This window comes from Lithobates pipiens, unplaced genomic scaffold (assembly GCF_037356315.1).
Source record: "Lithobates pipiens isolate NorthernLeopardFrog02 unplaced genomic scaffold, aLitPip1_a1.2 Scaffold_23, whole genome shotgun sequence".
Lineage (NCBI taxonomy): Eukaryota > Metazoa > Chordata > Amphibia > Anura > Ranidae > Lithobates > Lithobates pipiens.
The window spans coordinates 95,387,576-95,409,757 of NW_027507785.1; the positions used below are offsets into that span (position 1 = coordinate 95,387,576).

The window sequence follows — 22,182 nt, forward strand, 5'->3', positions numbered from 1 at the left end:
TGACTTGCAACGCTGGGTGGGACAAGGTGATCCTAAGAATGCAAACGAACTTGTCAACCTTGTGGAGAGGTTCCAGGCGACTGAGGACTACCTCCGTGATGTTCCTGCAGCATCTTCACCTCCCCGGAGCGCCAGATCTGTGCCGTCAGCTGGTAAGAGACTTCCATCTATTGGGGGAGTGTGGAGGGGTGCTGATGGGGGGAAAAGGGCTCAAGTGGTGTCTCAGGGACAAAAGACTGGTGATGGTCCAGGGTGGCTAAGGGGCTCTGAAAAGGACTCCTTGCCAAAGAGACCAGGCCCTATCCAGTGTTGGAGATGCCATGAGGCGGGACACGTGTCGGCCCATTGCCCTCTTACCTCTGAACCCATGGAATGTGACGCTAGCCGGCGTCAGTCGCTATTTGCGGAACCATCTTGTGCTGCAGTTCCTGGACTAGAGACTGAACCGCAAATCTGCAACATCACAATCAATGACTTTCCTGTTAAAGCGTTAATGGACTCAGGAAGCCTGGTAACCTTGGTGCATGCTAGCCTGGTGACTGGGGACTTAGAGTCTAAAAAGCATATGAGCGTTGTGTGTATACATGGTGATACAAAAGTGTACCCTATAGTGCTGGCTAAAGTTGGGACTGAACAAGGCACAGTACAATATGAAGTGGGTGTGGTTAAAAACCTCATGCATAATGTAATATTGGGGCGCGATTTTCCTTTATTCTGGGCTCTCTGGGAAAAAAGAAAAATCCCCAAAAGGAGTGAGGATACCTCTAAGGTGGTTGCCTTGTCCACTGTAAATGATAAAAGTGTACAGGATGAAAATGATTGTTTTCCTTTGCAGGTCCTGGCTGGGGAGGAGGAGGCTCCTCCCACTGAGCAAAATATACTAGACTTAGAGGTGTCTAGGGATAATTTTGGGGCTGCACAATTACAGGACCCCACTCTCAAAAATGCGAGAGAGCAGGTTGCTGTAATGAATGGGGTACCTCAGGAACCAGAGGCTGAAAAAAGATTTCCACATTTTTCGGTGACTAATGATCTTTTCTATAGAGTCAATAAGGTTAAGGATGAGATTGTGGAACAGCTTCTGGTACCTAAGCCGTACCGGCGTCAGGTGCTTGACATGGCACATAACCATGTTCTTGGGGGACACTTGGGGACTGACAAAACGCGAGAGAGGGTTCTCCAGAGGTTTTTTTGGCCGGCCATATATGAGGACATTAAAAAATACTGTGAGTCGTGCCCCACATGTCAGGTTAGTGCCCCAGTGTCACATTTTCGCAGTCCTTTGGTTTCGCTCCCTATTATAGAGGTGCCTTTTGAGCGTATTGCCATGGATTTAGTGGGTCCCATTGTAAAGTCAGCTAGAGGACACCAGTATATTTTGGTAGTCCTGGATTATGCGACCCGCTATCCTGAGGCTGTACCCTTAAGAAACACTGCATCTAAAACAATTGCACGTGAGTTGTTTTATATGTTCTCTAGGACTGGGATCCCCAAAGAAATCCTAACTGACCAAGGTACGCCATTTATGTCGAAAGTAATGAAGGAATTATGCAGACTATTTAAAATCTCACACATCCGTACCTCTGTGTACCACCCCCAGACGGACGGATTGGTGGAGAGATTTAATAAAACTTTGAAACATATGTTGAAGAAAGTGGTGGCAAAAGATGGTCGTGACTGGGATCATTTATTACCCTACCTCATGTTTGCTATTAGGGAGGTGCCCCAAGCGTCCACAGGGTTCTCACCATGCGAGTTGGTCTATGGTCATCACCCTAGGGGTCTACTAGACATTGCAAAAGAGACATGGGAGAATGAGTACACCCCATACAAGAGTGTTATTGAGCATGTAGCACAAATGCAGGACCGTATAGCCACTGTAATGCCCCTGGTAAGGGAACACCTCCAGAGGGCTCAAGAGGCCCAAAGTAGAATTTACAACCGGTCCGCAAGAATCAGGACATTCAACCCAGGCGATAGGGTCCTTATACTAGTCCCCACTGTTGAGAGTAAATTCTTGGCGAAGTGGCAAGGTCCCTATGAAATTGTTGAAAAGGTCAGTGAGGTGAACTACAAGGTGCACCAACCAGGTAGAAGGAAGCCTTTCCAAGTTTATCACATAAACTTGATCAAGCCCTGGAAAGACAGGGAATCCTTGGTGGCGACAAATACTGTTAATAATTTGTCACCACCAATCCCTCCAGTCAAGGTAGGTGATACTCTATCAGTGTCACAGAAACAGGAGGCTCAGGAATTTTTACAGAAAAACAAAAACAAGTTCTCTGACCTCCCAGGGCGTACACACCTCATCCATCATCACATTGAAACTGAGCCTAGAAGCAGAGTAAACCTTAAGCCCTATAGGATACCGGAGGCACGTAGGGAAGCCGTATCTGCCGAGGTAAAACGTATGCTTGCTCTGGGGGTAATTGAGGTGTCACAGAGTGAATGGTCCAGCCCAATTGTGCTAATCCCAAAGCCCAATGGAACTTGGAGGTTCTGTAACGATTTCAGAAAGTTGAATGAGATCTCCAAGTTCGATGCGTATCCTATGCCCAGGGTAGATGAGTTGATTGAGAAGTTGGGTAACGCCAGGTACATAACCACCCTCGATCTCACAAAGGGCTACTGGCAGATTCCACTTTCTGGTGAGGCTAAAGAGAAAACTGCATTCTCCACCCCTGATGGCCTATTCCAGTATGTAGTGATGCCATTCGGGTTACATGGAGTGCCTGCAACTTTCCAGAGGTTGATGGACTTGATTCTGCGACCACATCGTGATTACTCAGCTGCCTACCTCGATGATGTGGTCATTTTTAGCCCTGATTGGGAAAGTCACCTCTGTAAGGTACAGGCCGTGTTGGATGCCATAAGTGATGCGGGGTTAACCATAAATGCCGAGAAGTGTGCTCTAGCCCTAGAAGAGGCCAAATATCTAGGCTACATTATTGGGAGAGGGTTGATTAAGCCACAGCTAAATAAAATTGAGGCAATACAGAATTGGCCTAGACCCCTGACAAGGAAACAGGTTAGAGCTTTCCTGGGTATTACGGGGTATTACCGTAGATTTGTGCCGAACTTTGCCTCAGTTGCTGCTCCACTAACTGACTTGACAAAGGGCGGAAAGACAGCAATGGTCACGTGGACCCCAGAGGCCGAGAAGGCTTTCCAAAGCCTTAAGTCTGCCTTGTGCCAACCACCTGTCTTAGTTACCCCCGATTTCAGGCGAGAATTTCTGGTCCAGACAGATGCCTCTAACACAGGCTTAGGTGCAGTACTCTCACAAGTAGTGAATGGTGAGGAGCATCCAGTGACGTACTTGAGTAGAAAACTAACCCCGGCCGAGAAAAATTATGCCATTGTGGAGCGAGAATGTTTGGCAGTGAAGTGGGCCCTAGAATCGTTAAAGTATTACTTGCTAGGCAGGAAATTCAAGTTGGTGACAGACCATGCCCCCCTAACATGGATGAAGTTAAACAAGGAGAGAAATGCAAGAGTGACTAGATGGTTTCTCTCCCTACAAAACTTTAATTTCACTGTGGAACACAGGCCAGGGAAATTACAGGCAAATGCTGACGCATTGTCAAGGGTAAGTTGTCTGTGGGGACAAAAGGCTCAGCCCTCCGGTCTGAAAAAGAGGGGGGGGATATGTAGACATGTCACTGGAGAAGTGATCGAGGGGGTGTACATCTCACCTAGGTTGCTACACAGTGTGAGATGGTAAATCCAGGATGGATCAGTTTCTCAGCAGCGATATGCTGCTGAATTGTTATTTAATTTTGCCGGGCCTGGGTTTATATGGAATGGCAGGTAGGTTTGGTAGAGGGACCTGTCATTCCACATCCCCCGATCCAGTTCTGGGTTTGGGATCAGGTGAGCTTTGATCCTAATTAGCCTGGGAAGCTAAAGGCTCTGCAGAGTCTGCAGGTGATTGCTCTCAGCCAGGGAATGAACAATCTGTGTGTTGAAGGAAGCTGCAAGCACAGCCACTGCTGGAGCTAAAACTCACCCTGCGACATCCAGGCGAAAGACGCTGTGTTTGTAAGTGTCAGATAGGTGAGCAGAACCTGTTAGTAAGCGCCCAGCCGGGCTAGGTCTTTTATTTTTGTTGTACTTAAAAGCACGGTGTTGCTGTATACTTTTGTTTGCTGGACTGTTTGTACCACGAATAAACGCCAAGATCTGCTTTATAAATTCCAAGTCTGCTGTGAACTGTGTCCAAACACACCCTACCCCGGGAAGATCCCTTACAATATATATATATATATATATATATATATATATATATATATATGTGTATATATATATATGTATATATATATATATATATATGTATATATATATATATATATATATATATATATATATATATAGCTAGATATATATATATATATATATATATATATAAAATAAATGTGAACAACCATGTTAAAATATATAACATGTTTATAAAAGAGTTAATATAGAATGCGCTTAATGGTAAACCAAGCCCTGGTTTTACACTTGGATTGCGGCTTTTCACTAGTGTTGGGGTGAAAGCTCTCTGTTTTTTCATGTTAGCTATAAAGAATACTACTATAACAAGAGACAGCCATGTGAAGTCACGAATCACACAGATTTAGAATTATATGTGAACCTTAACAATAAGCTTCTCTAATTTGCTCCATTTTTGTCTGTAAAATCTGTAAAACACCATTGAAAGCATCTTGTTATATCAGTTCAGTAAGTGCAAAAACATACCTTTTGATAGTATTAAAAAATCTGAGCTGTCCTGTTTTTTGTGCACATTTTTAGGGGGGAATTTATCAAAACTTGTGCAGACAGAATCTGGAGCAGATGTGCATGACAGTCAATCAGCCTTTAGGTTTTATTTCAAAGTTTAACCTCCCTGGCGGTATTCCCGAGTGTGGTTCGGGGAGGAATTTTCAGTACCAAAAGCGGTAACCCCCGAGCCATACTCGAGATCGCATTGCAGGATCCAGGCAAAGTTACTTACCTTGTCCCCAGGATCCTGCGATGTCTCCCCACTGTGTGTGTGAGCCGTGTCCTCCGCTGGATCTATCACAGAGCTGAGCTCCATTCACTGTGAGCAGTGCGACACACGGGGACAGAGCACAGCGCCAAATTCAAAAAGTTAAAAACACACAATACATACAGTATAATGTAATCTTACAGATTACATAACTGTATCACATTATTTCTTGTTAAATCTTTTTATTGAATTTCAAGAAAAAAAAAGGGAAGTTTACAGATCATAACGAGCATTATATCATGAGTATCGTGAAATTAACAATATAGTTATAATCAGGTATTGATCACATAGATTAGGTATTTATAAGTGAAAGTATAAGTAACATAGAGATTGTATACTATAATATTATAAGTACTGAACTAAATTAGGAACGAACTAGTATCACATTATTTCATATCTCTTTTGTCCCTAGTGGTCTGTCCAGTGCCCTGCCTGCAGTTTTATATTATAAATACTGTTCTTTCTGCCTGGAAACTGGAGATTGTCCATAGCAACCAAAAAGTGTCCCTTTACGTCAAAAGTGGTTTTAGACCAGCTACAAAATAGCGATAATAAATTAGAATCACTTGCAGAATTGAGCGATAGCGATTTGTGGGGAAATAAATTTGCCATTAAACACTGAAAGTAATGACAGCGACAATTCTGCAACTGAGCAAGTTTCTGTGTTTTTGATTTGATTACATTATTGAATAATTTTTATAATTATTATATTATTATTTGTTATAATTATAGTTATTTATTATATTATAATTTATAATTTCGTGTTTCAAACTTTATCATACCCGGCCTGTCTACTAGACTCTTGTTTGGACAGATTTAAGTTATTCCTAAGAATTACAGGCCTACATTATAAAACGATAAATTTCCATGCAAAACATTGTACCGCTATGAGCATCAAAAATCTGACATAAACATACCGCCAGGGAGGTTAAAGGTGAAGTCCAGCCTGAGCTTGCTTGGCTGGGCCTCTCCATGTGTCAAAGGAGTGCAAATCGTTAAGCACTCTTGTGATCCTTTTTCAGCAGACAGCAGACTGAAGTCCACTCTCTGCTGACTTCACAGAAATCAGAAGTCTGGATACGCCAGGTGCCTGGACTGATGCCCGTCTCAGCCTCTCAGCAAGACACTCAGAGCCGCTCAGATGGCCGCTCCCGTGCCCTCTACAGCTCAGAGCTCCAGTGAGAGTGGGGAGGGGGCAGAGCGGAGAGCTTCTGATTGACAATCAGCAGCTCTCTGCTTGGGGAGCTGTGGGGAGATGTTCAATCGCTCAGTTCTCAGTGCAGAGGCGCTGGTGGACCAATGCTGCACCCACCTAGGTAAGTATGAATATGAAAAAAAAAAACATACTATTCTTTTAAGTAAACCAGCAGAAGGTAGAAGCTGATTGGTTGCCATGCACATCTGCTCCAGATTCTGTCCGCTCCAGTTTTGATAAATTCCCCTCTCTGTGTTATAACAAGGAACCTAATTAACGATCTTAGTAACTGCAGCGATTCAGGTCTACAGTTGGAAATTGCAATACATATTGCACTTTGGATTTCATTGATGCAGCTCCGGCTTTAGCTGATATAAATAGTGGGTGCTAGAAATGTCACTGCTGAAGAGGTTGGCACTTAGTAAATTAATGATAATTACAATAATCATCTATACTAGTCACAGGAGGTGTCATTTTCTCTTCTCAGTGAAACTTCAGCTAAATAACCACTACAAGACATAGGTACCATTTACTGTTTTGCGATCCAGCAAACCTGAGGCGGGAAGTCGGTTAATACCATTATTCCCACCTGCGGATCAGGGGTAAAGAAAAATCAGAGCAGATCATTTACACGCTGCTTCTAAGCTGTGTAATTCCTATCAAGTTCAGCAGTGTATAGCCCCAGCAAGTCTCTGAAGAGATTACCTGAGCCTCCGGAGATAACACACTCAGAATAAGGTCACAGCAGAGGGGGACAGCTGCGCGGAAGAGCTTACTTTCTTTGGGATCTGTTTTGTGGTCATTATGCCTTCTAATTACAAGCTGATAAATAATATAAATTATATGCAATAACAGCGCAAAGTTTTTATTTATTTTTTCATATGCCACTTAGAAGAGATTAAAACAAATTGTTTCAATGAAATAATAAAGGCAGTTTAAAAGACAAAATGCATCAATCTATGGGATTGATTTACTAAAATTCGCGAGTAAAATCTGGTGCAGCTCTGCATGGTAACCAATCAGCTTCTAATTTTAGCTTGTTCAATCAAAGAGGGAGTCTTTGATTTTTAAAAAGTCAAATACAGCAGCTGCTGACTTTTAAAATAAGGACACTCACCTGTTCCAGGTTCCAGCGATGTGGGCACCCGAGGCCGAACCGTCCCTCAGTCCTCGGATGCTGCCATCGCCATCTTCGGTATGGGAATCAGAAAATGAAGCCTTGCGGCTTGACTTCCCGGGTCCCTATGCATGCGCAAGTTGTGCAGCGCAACGAGAATGGTTCCTTTTTTTGAACAGCAGACAGCGGGGCGGGACAGTAAGAGGCGTAGACTCCCGTGGGAGTCTATGCCTGGAAGTGGGTACAAATACCTGTCTTAGACAGGTATCTGCACCCCCCTCCCCCCTGAAAGGTGCCAAATTTGATACCGGAGAGGGAGAGGGTTCCGAAAAGCGGAGGTTTTTGTGTGAACCTTTTTGTGTGAACCTCCGCTTTAAGCTTTGACAATAAAACCTGGAAGCTGATTGGTTCTATGCAAAGCTGCACCGGATTTTCCACTCTCCAGTTTTGGTAAATCAACCCTTATGTATTTTCAGGACTCATTTACACAAGCAATAACCTAGGAAAATTGATCAGCACCCCCTGCAACAACCATATGAATTTCATGCGGTTGTGGCGTGGCCCCAATCACTTGAACAGAACAAAGGGAATAGTTTTTGGAGCGCTATGTGTTTACATATCAAAGGCTTCCTTTGCTCAACTGTCTGTTTTTACTGAGACACTGCTGTGTCAGCCTGCCAGTCAGCCACCCCTCCAGCAGATGCCGTCCCTGTAAAGTAGGTCATAAGTTGTTGTGCCAGAAGGTATACTCCCGCATATCTGCGTTAGGGTGCTGCTATCTCCTGGTACAAACCGGCTTAGCTGCAATGCCTTACGCTACACCTGTGCCACTAATATCTTTATCAGAACACTGTTCTGTGCCAGAGAGGAGAGTTCATCATTCTGCCTACTGTGTTTGTTAACGGCATATGTTACTATGTGCTGTTGCACTTGTTGCCATCCGTGTTAATACTACTGCCATCAACTGTGTCCTGCAAGCATCATTGTCATCATACTTGCTACTCTGGAAAATGCAATAATGGCCAACTCCTTTTGGGCTGTATTTGCTTCTCTCTTGCATTGGGTACTCTAACTTCCAGCCCACCCATATGCATATCCTGTACACTGAGCTGCACATGCTCAGCTCAGGGTACAATTTTGATGAATGTACTCCCACGCATGATCATCTCGGCCCTCCCAATGAAAATGACCAAAGATGTCAGTGGTTGTCGAGGAGCTCCAGGACACAGTTCAGTGTTAACTTCCCTGCATCTACCAAAAACAGAAACATTGGTTTTTAGCAATTTTGCACTTTAAAGTGGTAGTAAGCCGTGTTATTCTTTTTAAAAACTGCAAGGCAAAGTTATAATGTGCTAGTATGATTTGCACATTAGCACATTATGTGAAACTTACCTTAAAACATAGAATTTCAGTGGCGCCCTGTCACCACTGACAGTGCTTCCTTTGTCCGGTCTTCTTTCCGGGTTGGCAGGCTCCAATCCTTGATTGGATGGCATCAAGCCCACGCATGCACATGGGAGCTGCTGTTCACAGCACAGGGCTCTGAAGTAATGCTATTCCTTCAAAATGCATCCGCTGCTGATGTCGCCGGAGGCTTCACAAGTAAATATCTCCTGAACCATGCATGTTTAGGAGATATTTGCTGTACCTATAGGTAAAAATCATCCATGGGCGTATACTCCCACTTTAAGGTGTCCATTGTCATTAGATAACAATGTTAACATTTGGCCTACTTTGCATGAATTAGGAAACAATTCAATGTCTATGAGGCAATACATGAAATTCTCAAACAAATATTATTTGGAATCAAAATGATTAAGCAGGTTAGGAATCACTATCCAGTGTCCAATCACTAATGTTCTCCCCGATGCTGGGACTTCCTTTGCAGAAATCCTTCTCCCTCCTCCATTCGGTAACAAGCGCATCTGTGCAACTGGACCTCCTATATAAAGTGACGTAGTTACTAACTGCCTGAAATAAAACTAAAAGCAGCCTGTAAAGGCAGAAAGTGAATACCTTTCCGAGAATAAATCTTTGTTCTCTTGTACAACTATGGCCACCACCATTTACTAACACCTCTGGTGGATACCTGGTCCTCCTCTGGGTGCTATGGTGCTATGGGTGCTATGGTTCCATCATTACAAGACACAGTAGTTACTAGAGTTTGGTGGGAGAAACCACAGCATGGGTAATTTCACCCCTTCCTACTGGCTGTATGCAAATGAGACAGCATAGAGGGGGGCATTATTCCATTATGCAACATATTAATGTGTCTGCTTTGTGGAGGAAGCATGCTCAATTGCACATCCCCAGCACTGTGAGTGGGCTGCTAGCTCCTGGTCACATCACTATATGTAAATGATTGGGAGCCAGTAGGACAGGCTACTGATCACATGATCACATGATCATTGTGACAGTCAATCACTGTGATCACTTGGTCAGGAAGCCCAGGAAACACCTCCAGGAAAGGGGGCATTAAAGAGGTTAAAGTACCTCCTGAAAGATTTACAACCCCAATTCCTAAAAAGTTTAAATGCTGTGTAAAATCTATATAAAAACAGAATGCAATGATTTGCAAATCTAATAAACCCATTTTGTATTCACAGTAGAAAACATATCAAATGTGATTTCAAACTGAAAATAAATGTAAATTTTAAAGAAAAAAATAAGGTATGGCAGCAAAACATCTCAAAAAAGTTGGCACAGGGCAACAAAAAGCTGGCAAAGTAAGTGAAACTAACAAAGAAGAGTTGATAGAAAATTTTGCAATTAATTAGGTAAATTGGCAAAAGGTCGGTGACATGATTGGGTTTAAAAAGGGGAGAGGGACCTCTCAGGTTATCAGTGCTCAGTTCAAAGGTGGTCTGCATCTCTGACGGTATGGGGGTGCATTAGTGAGTATGGAATGGCAGCTTGCATATCTGGAAAGGCACCATCAATGCTGAAACATATATCTGGGTTTTAGAGCAATGTATGGTTAGGCAAGAATGGGACAAAACTCCTGTGCCAAAATTCCAGCAACTGGTCTCTTCAGTTACCAGACATAGTGTTTTTTTTCTTTTAAAAGAGGGGATGCATGGTAAACAGGACCCTGTCCTAAATTTTTATGGAATTGAGGTTGTACTTTGCCAGCTTTTTGTTGCCCTGTCCCAACTTTTTTGAGCCGTGCTGCTGCCATCAATTTCAAAATTACCTTATTTTTTTCATAAAATTGTAAATTTTCTACATTTAGACGTTTGATACGTTTCTATTTTCTATTGTGAATAAAATAAGGGTTTATGAGAATTGCAAATCTTTGCATTCTGTTTGTATGTAGATTTTATACAGCGTCCCAACTGAGAAACAGCAATTTCTGTGCCAGACATTACAAGACTTGAGCAAACATCTTTTAAACCAGTACAAATATTACTATCAAAAACAAAACAAGAGGATCTAACCCTGAATTGCAGATTACAAAAAATGAAAATCTTTGACTGGAGCTCCAGTTTAATAATGTATATATACTGATTTATCATTTTAATCGTAAAGCTAAGTTCACCCAATTTACCTTTAGGATTGAAATGATAAATAAATCTGCCCCATTGATTCCTTATTTAAAGAACCTCAATACCTTTTTTTATCACAAAACCTTTGCGATAAAATATTGGCTATTAATGTAAACGGCTACTTTGCTTCTTCTTTTTTGCAATCAAAAAAAAAAAATTGTTTTTAAAAAGTAAAGATGTACAAAATGAATTGTGCCAAAGGATAACAAAGAATAAAGCTGCTGGATCAGAATTCAGCCGCTTCAGCACCTATGGCTGTTCCCGCTCTGGCTAATCGATAAAACAAGGTATCAATGGCCAGTTTAAGGCATCCCTGCTGATCCCCTCCCAGCCAATCATGAGCCAACCTACAAAGCATCAACATCTAGAGGGTTTATATTGATTCTTTCTTTAATATTGTTCAAGATGTAGTCATATCTACCGGGGACTTAAGAAAAAATAGAAAACGAGAACTAGTTATGAATCCAGTTGAGTTCTCTGAAAACAAAAAAAAAGAAACCTGTACAATGCTATATTTGCTTGATTTGCCTACATAAAAACATACTGAATGTTTTAAAAGCGCTCTTATTCCTTAACTATATAAAGGAGTATTCATTATTGGATAAGCCATATACTACAGATAAAAGAGTAAAATATATGTATTACATATTCAAGACTGCCTACAGAAATTCCAGGAAACTGAAGGACAGACTGTTTTCTTGAGAAGAAATACCATTTCTTATAGCACACAATACCTTGCACTCTTTTTCTTCTCTTTTTCCTCGGCTGCCTCTTTCTGAGCAGTGTTTAGGCTCTCCGCATCTGCCAGGTTATCCACAGCAATGGCCAAGAAGACATTTAGTAGAATATCTGATATGCAAAGGTTTAGGAAAGTAACCCTTTCATATATAGTCAACTCGTCCAAGGGCTTCAATAAACAAAACAAATATTTGCAATTAGAAGCCTGAATATGGATATTTTCAAGTACAGTAAAACCTTGGTTTGAGAGTAACTTGGTTTGAGAGTGTTTTGCAAGACAAGCTAATTTTTTTTTATTAACTTTCGACATACAAGTGATGGCTTGATATACAAGTAGCGTCATGTCACAACTGAGTATAAAAGTGAAGAGAGGTGCATTTAAAGCAGTAGTAAACCTATACTTAAAAAAAAAAAAAAAAAAAATCCAAGGCAAAGGCATAATGAGCTAGTATGCAGCGCATACTAGCTCATTATGAAATACTCACCTTAGACCGAGGTGCCGGTATCTCACCCGATCCACGTTGAGGGAGCTGACATGTTGCCTCGGGGTGTCTTCCAGGTATCGCGGCTCTGGCGCTGTTAGTGGCCTAAGCTGCGATAAGTCACTCAAGCACGCAGGAGTCTTTTTCCCGGCAAGGTCTGGCAGTTCTTCCGGACCTTCAGCCGGGCCTTAACAGCACATGCGCCGCATGACATCAGCAGCTGCGAGAAAAGTAAATATCTCGTAAATCATACAGGTTTAGGAGATATTAATTTTACCTACAGGTAAGCCTTATTATAGGCTTACCTGTAGGTAAAAGTAAAAAAAAAAAGACTATACAAACACTTTAACTAGGAATATAGTTACATTAAATGAAGGTACACTTAGATGCACCTCTCTTCTCTTTTATACTCTGTAGCTCCTGCTGAATTTTTCTTCTAATCTCCTTGTGGAAGCTTCCATTTGTGGATGGACATTTTATGGTTACACAACCAATCACATTACTATAATCTTTTTATATGGTTTATAAACAGAAGGACCTATGAATAAATGGTTGTAGAATGAATCATTTGAGTTTCCATTATTTCTTATGCGGAAATTTGCTTTGATATACAAGTGCTTTGGATTACAAGCATGCTTTTGGAACAAATTATGCTCGCAATCCAAGGTTTTAATGTACTGCCATTCAGTAATGATTTATTACTGACTCTGCAAACATTTATTGTGAGAATTAACAAATACAGGCTCATTAAAGACCACCAGTCTAAACAAAATGTTTCCAAAGTTTCAACTAACATAACTGTTTAGATTTCTAAATAATCTATAAACAATTTAGAATTTCATATAATTTTCTCAATTTCCTAATGGTTATTGGGGTCACATCGACAATTGTTTTCCATCGTTCTGATCAGAAAATTTTAATGAGTAGGATAGAATTTATTTTTTTCATTGCGGAAAATACATCCATATTGTAATGCGCACGTTCTAAGTACACAATACTGTTTAATATATCTGAGATTCTTTTTAGGTAGCAGGACATTTTAAGGGCTTTCAAACAAAATCAGTTGACTCATTGATGGCAAGTACGAATGCTCTGGCAAAATTTTTCAGAATTTACATGTGAATGAAATTCCTTTGATGTATGGCCAGCTAAAGTTTGTGTTGCTGGGAGAGCTGCAAATGTGGCAATTAGAATAGATCCCACACCTGACATTATGGCCAAAGAACACTTTCACTTTAACAGCTGCTAAACCAGAATATCAGACATATGGGTCATGCATTGTTGTCAAGGAGTCAACTGACTCAGAGGTTGATATACTAAGCCCAGGTTCACACTGAGCTGTGGGAATGAAGCCATGTGAGTTCAGCCGAACTCACACAATTTCACTCCCGCATGTCAGTCCCAATTTCGTCCGCGATCTCAGAGACATCTGTGCGGGTTTCTGTACAGATGTCAATGTAAATTGCAGCCCGAAATTGAAAAACGTAGTACAGGAACTACTTTTTGAAATCGGTGCGGAGCCGCAAATGCAGCGTTGCACCGATTAGGATGCCAATTTGACATACGATTTGACATGTCAAATCATACCAATGGAACCAGGGCTAAAACTAGAGAGTGCAAAATCTGGTGCAGCTGAGCATGGTAGCCAATCAGCTTCTAACTTCAGCTTGTTCTAGGGGTTGTTAAGGCAGTGCACACAAGCACTGCCAGCCCCACTGCTATTATATTCTGTACTAGTATATACTTTATGCCGTTTTTTTAAATTCATCTTCTAAATACCTCATTCTTTCTCCCCGATCAGCGGTCACATGACCGCCCGTCTCTCTCTTCCTCCAATGCATGTACTAGGGAGGGAGGGGTCGAGCTACTCTCCCTCTGAAGTTTGCCGTCCCTAGTGTTTACATCGGAGGAAGAGATCGACGGGCGGTCACGTAACGCTGATCAGAGAGAAAGAACAAGGTATTTTGAAGAAGAATTTTACAAAACCACATGCAGTATATATGACAGGTTATACTAGCAGTAGGGCTGGCAGTGTTTGTTTGCATTGCTCGGAACGGTGCTACAAGGAGATCGGAGGGGCAGCTCACAGACTAGAGGAGACACAGGAGAGCAGAGAGCAGGGCTGCAAATAATGGAGGCACGTAAACTGATCACGGTGTAAGGGCTCAGCAGGCGCAATTAACTGTGGTCAGTTTACAGGTGGGGGGGGGGCAGAAACTGTTAGGATCAACCAGGTATTTTAGGTGATACAGGAGGCCAAATTATACAGCATAAACACTGTGCTGTATAACATGCTTTAAGGGAACAGGATCTATTTTTTTTTCTTTTAGGGTAACAATCGCTTTAAGTTTTGACAACAAAAAAACCTGGAAGTTAATTGGTTTCTATGCCGAGCTGCACAGATTTTGCACTCTCCAGTTTTAGTAAATCAACCCCATAGATCTCCACTGTGAGAATGAGCAGTGCAGCACAACTACTGTGTAGTGCTGCAAAGCAGGAAGCAGAGCCTGTGCTCACAATGAGAAAATATGACCACCCTCCTATACATATATAATTGCAAACAAATGAGAACATTATCACACACTGATGAGAATATTTAAATCAAGCTAATTACTTTTGCGTTTATTAAAAAGCATTGAAACGATCATACATTTTAGCCAACATTTAATCAGTTTCTATGAGCTACCAAAATCTTTGATTTTTGCGCTATGGTACAGATGTATAAACGGGTAATCTAGTCAGTCATTACGAACACCAGTTCCTACGTTTGCCCTGTATGTCTGAGGTATTGCCATTTGGCAGCTCCTGGAAGACTTTCTGACAACCTTGATTTTCTCAATGGATGCCCTGGAAGACTTCAAAAAGCAGCATTTACATGTGGGCACCATGCCTGTCCACATAAGAAGGATCCTTTACCTTAAGTGCTGGTTGGAGACAATTCTCTGCAAAACGAGAGGATGCCCTTTGATGGCGGATGCTTATTTGGACCATCCTTGGATGTCTTTATCCAGAAGGTGACTGTGGGGAAAAGCACACTCTTGCCCCTTAAGAAGGAAGCATTTTGTTTTGTGATTTACTCTGGGAAAAGGGATTTTACAGGTAAACCAAAAATCCCAATTAGTTTTCCAGGGTAGCTATTTAAAAAAAAAATTAAATTAACAACATGTTATTTTTTAAAAGCATAAAGAAGAAAGACACCTAAGTTGGTAGGCTTTGTACAAGCAGCCACTCCCGACAAAATAGTAAAAGGAGGGCCTTACTGCAAAAGGACTTGTATACAGTATGTATGTATGCATACCTCCCACCCATCCCAGATTCCCCAAGACTATCCAGGGATTGCAACAATATCCCAGCGTACTGTTGATCTGGGCTGTTTCCCACAATCCTGCTGATAGTCATGTGGGTGGCTGCTGCAGGTCCAGTGTAGTTACACTGATACTGTTTGCATTGACTGCAAGCTGCTTTGTCAGCAGCCTGTGCCCACTTGCCTGGAAGCCGCCAATCAATTATCGCAGCGTGCCACGGCCAGTCAGCACAGTTAGTGGCGTTGATGAAAGCCAGTGACAGGAAAGAAAAGCTAATCTTTCATCCCAGGTCTGTTCTCCAGGACAAGCCAGCGTGTTGGTGCTGGAACCCTCAAGCAGCCCTCATTCTCAAGGTCTAAAACTGGGAGGTATGATGTATGTATTGGCAGATTGGTATTGCTCAAACATGAGTTGCTCCTTACAAATATCTTTCAATACACATGACCATCTATGTAGACCTGTAAGAACCATATACAGATGTTTCAGAATACAGTTGGAAAAATCAGTTCAGAAAAAAATTCACTGTGTGTGATAGGAAGGATACAGTTACCACAGATAAATAATATGATAAAGTATACGCAGACAATCATTCCTGAAGATGAGGGTCCACCATAGGCAATAATACCATCATACATAACAGCATTCCAGTCTTCCCCCGTTAGTATCTAAAAAGACATATTCATAGTTAATTATAACATGATCAATGTATAATCCTTATAAAAAAAAATGTATTACAAGCAACAATATTTTGCTTAAAGACTATCTCTAATGATAGAGTTATGTCATTACTTAATTCATGTATGCTAATTCTAGCCAAGAAATGCCACTGTGCAGGATGCGTGTCACTGTATGGACTTTTTTTGTTTAAAATAAAGGGATGATGGTACTCCCCCATTAAAGGACCAATATCCCAGAAAGTCACTATCTGCTTCTACTGTCTGGTAGAGCTGTCCCTAGGCAGGTAAAACAGCTTCTTATATGTATTTGAACACTGTATTTTGCTGATTGCCTGGAGTTTAGCTATAAATTGAAACTATAATGTTTTGAGTAAAAATTTATTTTAAGAAGGATTTTTTTTCCCTGTTAGAGCATATTGGTTCATGCTTTCCTCTGGATCAACTTCAGGTTTGTAGTTGGTTGAACTCGAAAGACGTGTGACTATATATTTATTTTTTATTTTTTATTCTTTATTTAAGCAAGGGTTGTATCACAAAAATCAATAGAAATGTGTTATACAAGTCACGATCACTGGAAAGAACAGAAAAAAAATTGCACTAAAATGTTAATAGATAAGGCCTAAAGGCATGACAAATACCAACTTTCAACAATACCATAAGGCAATTTGTACATGTATAGCAAAAGATATTATCGAAGATTTAGGTAAGGTCGTGGACCAAATGTTGCGATGTCACACAATTTTTTCAATCTGGAAATAGGAGAACACGGATCTGGGGAAAATTCCCCGCAGTAACAGAGAAAAGGAGATGGGGGTGCTTAGCTTTCCAACTGGGTAATGGGAAGAAGAGAAAAAAGGGGGGGCGAGGAGGAAGAAGAAGAAAAAGGAGAGAACAGTCGGGTGCCAGCCACACATATATATATATATGGTCAAAACATGAAAAAAAACATTCCACTGGACCCCCCCCCCCCACTACATGAGAAAAGAGTAGGGGGGGACTTGTAGCCACTGGTTTTAGTTGGAGGAGTATTTAAAGTCAGTCCAATAAAATAATTTTTTTATTCACATCCATGGTTCTGTCCCTAATTTGTGAATATATTTTAAAAGACAGCTAACTACAGTAATTATGACCACTCAGTGCCTGTCTATTTACTGCATGAAAGACAGAAGCAGAAGAGAAACCCGAGGCATAAATGTTTCCCTGCTGCCCCTACAAAGTACCACCCAAGGCAATGATCAACTTGCTTTTTGGCTGGCATGCCCACCATATGGCTCCTATCAGGAGTGATATATCCCACAAAGTATATTACAAGTCATACTACCTTTATAGTACACTACAGATGAATTATCCCTTACCTGGTCTTGCAAACTCTACTAAACAATACAGCTGTTGACAAGAGCTATTCTTACTCTGTATGCGTGCTTTGTTTGTGTTTATAGCTAATTAATTCTATGATCTTTCATCCTTTGTGCAATCCATCTGAATTCAAGCCATTATGGTGGACGAAAGAATGAGAGTAGGCTAAATAAAATCAAGCTTTGTTTCACGAAACAGACATCTCATATAACACAAAAATAACATTACAAGTGAGACAATCGAGAGTTATGGATCTTAAAAAAGACCAGGAATAGTAATGTGGCTATAAAAAGAAAGCTATTCCGTGTTTGCTCTGTTCAGAGTCACTAAATGGCTCTAAAAATACACAACTGTGCATGTGTATATTTAACATTAGCTCTGAATTACTGGTAAAAGAATATGTTTTATATGCTGTTATCCTGAATAAAACAACAGCATTCTTTAAGAATAGAAGATAATTGGAAAAAAAATCATAAAGCTATTCATAGAAACAATAAATCGTATTCATACAAAAGAAGGAATGGATATGGAAGAAGGACAAAGAACTAAGTCAGAAGCCTACATATAAAAAAATATATTTCAACTGATTTATGAAGTCAATATAATGAGATGTCGCCCCTGGCAGATAATGACATTTGAGCTTTATAGACTATCTTGAACCAAAAACTTTTTTTTTTGAGGTGGAGAGGGTGGGGAAGAGAGCAGGAAAGCTTAGAACCACTTGTTGACATGGGGGTCGAAGGACAGGAGGTGATGGGTAATTTGGGAGAGACAGCAACAAAAGCATTTATTTTAATAGAGTGGGATGAGTTAGGTTTTCATTGATGTTTTTGTCTTGCTATTCTGCTGAAACTTCAGTTGCTACCAAGCAAGAAAGACTCTAACAGGGTCAAAGACAGAAAAATAAACTCTTAAACTCAAACTGGACCTTAAATCAAAAAGAGATTTTCCTATCCTATAAGGAACAAAAATATATAGAAATGTAAATTGTGCCTCAACAGTACCCTGGCAAGTGTTCTCTTTGTACTGAAGTTCTTCTGAACAATAGCAATGGACTTCCTGGCATGTGAGTCTGCCTGGGCACTTCTGCAGGCCAATAGCTGTACATCTGTAATGTGAGATTAGCTATTCAGCTATGGCACCAATGCCTCAGATTGTTAGCCCTGCAATAACCCTGCAAGACTTAGGCCGCGTACACACGGGCGGACTGTCTGACGGACTTGGTCCGCTGAAACGTGTTTCAGCGGACAATCCGCTCGTGTGTGGGCTTCAGCTGACTTTTTCAGCGGACAGTCTGGCGGACTAAGTCTTTCGGAATTTCCGTAATATTGTCCGTCCAAACTTGGTTTCAGCGGACAGTCCGCTCGTGAGTAGGCAAGTTGGACGGACTAAGTATGGCGCATGCTCAGAAAGGATTTACACGGCCGAAGGTTGCATTGCAGGGTATTGGACGTCGTATTTCTAGTCCCGTCGTACGTGCTGTACACGTCATCGCGCAAGCTTTCAGCGGACTGTCTGTTCGTCGTGTGTGGTCAAGTCCGTTCATTCAAAAGTAGGACGGACTGTCTGTCGGATTGTCTGACGGACTTAGTTGGACGGATAGTCCGCCCGTGTGTACGCGGCCTTAGAGGGAGACTTGAAATCACTTCCTTCCTAAGGGCTTGCTGGAGAGAAAGCTGTAGTTGAGAACCTGCAGTGCAAGGATCTACCTTCTGCATCATTAGTGGGCTTATTCTGTGGATTTGTGGTGCTTCTTGAATATACCTTTAGTCAGTCATTGTATCAAATTTTAGCGGGGGGGGTTCAGTCTTGATATAAGGAAGGAAAGCCCTGCTAGTCTACCATGATAGCCACTTTTACACAGAGACACTGTGACATAATTAAACAAGACAAAAAAGTCAGCTGCGGGGAACCTACAGGCAAAAATGGTGACTACGTGCTTGCTTTCTGCTTGCCTTTTTGGGACAGAGTTTGCACAGTACAGGTTCAAAAAAACTTTTTTTGCTGGAGTTGGACTTATTTTTCAATGTTCTGTTCACTGAGGACTGTGTATTAATTTGCTCATCTCTATTTTACATTACTATTTAAACAGTGCAAAATACCCACCAAATGTAACATTGTTTGGAAAATTTGAAAAATATAAAGCATATCTATTAATAATTATTATTCTGGTTTTCAGGGGCACAGAGGAAGCTAATACAAAGACAGATTCCAGGCATATACTGTATAATGTGCTTAAAAATGAATGTCATTAACTTTTTATAATTGCCTGAAGTTCAGTAATAATGCTTTATTAGTAAAAAGCAATATGTTTAAAGGTTATATATTGCCATTTCAATAATATTATAATAGCAAAGTTACTCCCGGTAAATTGGTGTCTGTTACCTGAAATACAGTCAAAAGAGACTGAGGAAAGTTATCAAAAGTGCTTCTTTTCGTCTGTGTCTCATCAAAGTTAAACTTGCCACCAAAGAGCTGCATCCCCAGCAAGGAGAAGATGATGATGAAGAGGAACAGCAGGAGTAACAAAGACGCAATAGATTTCATGGAATTTAATAGGGATGCTACAAGATTGCTGAGTGAAGCCCAGTGCCTGAAAAAGAAACAGAACATTACCATAAGGAAAGCTAACTCTTCCTCCTCTTTCCCCCTTAGACTCTATGTGAGCATTATACAAAGTAACCTATTTTTGTATTTGAAGAGAGGATCATGCTGTGATAAAGGGGCTCAAGTCATCATCTTTAATATATCTGGTATCATAGTAATAGAGACATACCAAGAGTAGAACAGAGCCAGATATATTTGGTCCAGCCAGTAAAGGGGTGCGCTGCACTGTCTGTATATAGGAGGCACTGTCAGATGGATTGATTGACCACCTGGAGGCACCCACACAGTTCCAGCACCAATGTCACCAAGCAGAGCCAGTTCAGTGGAGGCACTTCCTGTTCCTCTAAGATAAATAACAATTGGCACCCATGATACCATTTTGGCTGACCTATTAACATATTATTCCAATTAATTGGGAAAGGAGGGATAATGACTTAACACAGAATACAGAGCATCAGACTTCTGAAGGTAAAGTGGATTGTTACATTGAGTTTTCTCTGGTGCTATCTAGAGGATTATAGAGAGTAGGGGTGAGCTCAGGTGTGTTCAGATCCTAGTCCAAACCCACCTGAAGCATCCTGCCGGGAAGCAAGTCACAATACCTGGCTAAGCACGGGAGGCTGAGGCATTGAAGTAAAAATCCGGCACCGGTGCAACTTGAAGTAAAATAACATAGCCTTAATTTATAATCCATCAGCTCTTTCTCTGGGCCTTAGGGTCCTTAGGAGAGGAAAGCCTCAGCCACTTATGACTTGCACAGTAAAAATGTCAGCTTCTTGGTGGGATCGCTCAGGTGGGTTCAGACTACGATTCGACAAGCCTCAGCTCTTCCCTACTAGAGATTTGTGATATAAGAGAGAAAATCCTCTTGTGCCCGTCATATGCAGCCACTTGTGCCCGTCAAATGCAGCCACTTGTGCCTGTCGTATGCAGCCACTTTTACTCATCAAATGCAGCCAGTTGTGCTCATCAAATGCAGCCACTTGTGCCCATCAAATGCAGCCACTTGTGCCCGTCAAATGCAGCCATTTGGGCCCATCATATGCAGCCACTTTTGCCTATCATATGCAGCAATTTGTGCCCATCAAATACAGCCACTGATGCCCATCATATGGAGCCATTTGTGCCCCTCAAATGCAGCCACTTGTGCCCGTCATATGCAGCCACTTGTGCCCGTCATATGCAGCCACTTGTGCCCGTCAAATGCAGCCACTTGTGCCTGTCGTATGCAGCCACTTCTACTCATCAAATGCAGCCAGTTGTGCTCATCAAATGCAGCCACTTGTGCCTGTCAAATGCAGCCACTTGTGCCCATCAAATGCAGCCATTTGGGCCCATAATATGCAGCCACTTTTGCCTATCATATGCAGAAATTTTTGCCCATCAAATACAGCCACTGATGCCCATCATATGCAGCCATTTGTGCCCATCAAATGCAGCCACTTGTGCCCATCAAATGCAGCCACTTGTGCCCATCATATGCAGCCACTTGTGCCCATCATATGCAGCCACTTGTGCCCGTCAAATGCAGACACTTGTGCCCGTCAAATGCAGACACTTGTGCCCATCATATGCAGCCACTTGCGCCCATCAACTGCCGCCACTTGTGCCCATCAAATGCCGCCACTGTGACCCCCCCCCCCCCCGACTGCCCGCTGTGTAGTGAGTGTACAGCTTGTATAACAGTGTAAATTTAAAATAACTCAACACACAGCCATTAATGTCTAAACCACTGGCAACAAAGGTAAGTACACTCCTAAGTGAAAATGTCTAAATTGGGCCCAATTAGCTATTTTTCCTCCCTGGTGTCTTGTGACTTGTTAGTGTTACAAGGTGTCAAGGTTACAAGGCTGGACTGGGACAAAAATTTGCCCATGGGCTTCATCCAGAACAGCCCACTTTAATTTTGCAAACACAAACAAAAACAGCATATATAAACTATAAGCAATTGCGATCATAAGTAAAAACATTCCTCTGTAAGTATAAACAGCTTTTTTTTCAGGGTCCCCAAAGAGCCCCCCACTTACATAAAGGTTCCCAGAGAGTCCCCCCTTACATCAGGGTCCCCAGAGAAACTCCCCCTTACATCAGGGTCCTCAGAGAGCCATTCCCCGTGCTGCCTGCCTGC

The 22,182-nt window shown here is 41.7% G+C and overlaps 1 protein-coding gene across 15 annotated transcripts in view; it reads right to left on the reverse strand.

Moving 5' to 3' along the window:
• Nucleotides 1-22,182, reverse strand: part of CACNA1D (calcium voltage-gated channel subunit alpha1 D) — a 540,723-nt gene that overhangs the window by 187,319 nt on the left and 331,222 nt on the right. For all 15 annotated transcript variants that reach the window (XM_077452074.1, XM_077452065.1, XM_077452061.1 and 12 more), the window contains 3 exons: nt 19,833-20,040; nt 15,959-16,079; nt 11,624-11,738 (listed from right to left, as the gene is read on the reverse strand). In XM_077452074.1, the coding sequence (XP_077308200.1) occupies nt 11,624-11,738; nt 15,959-16,079; nt 19,833-20,040 (444 nt within the window). The remainder of the gene's footprint in view (nt 1-11,623; nt 11,739-15,958; nt 16,080-19,832; nt 20,041-22,182) is intronic.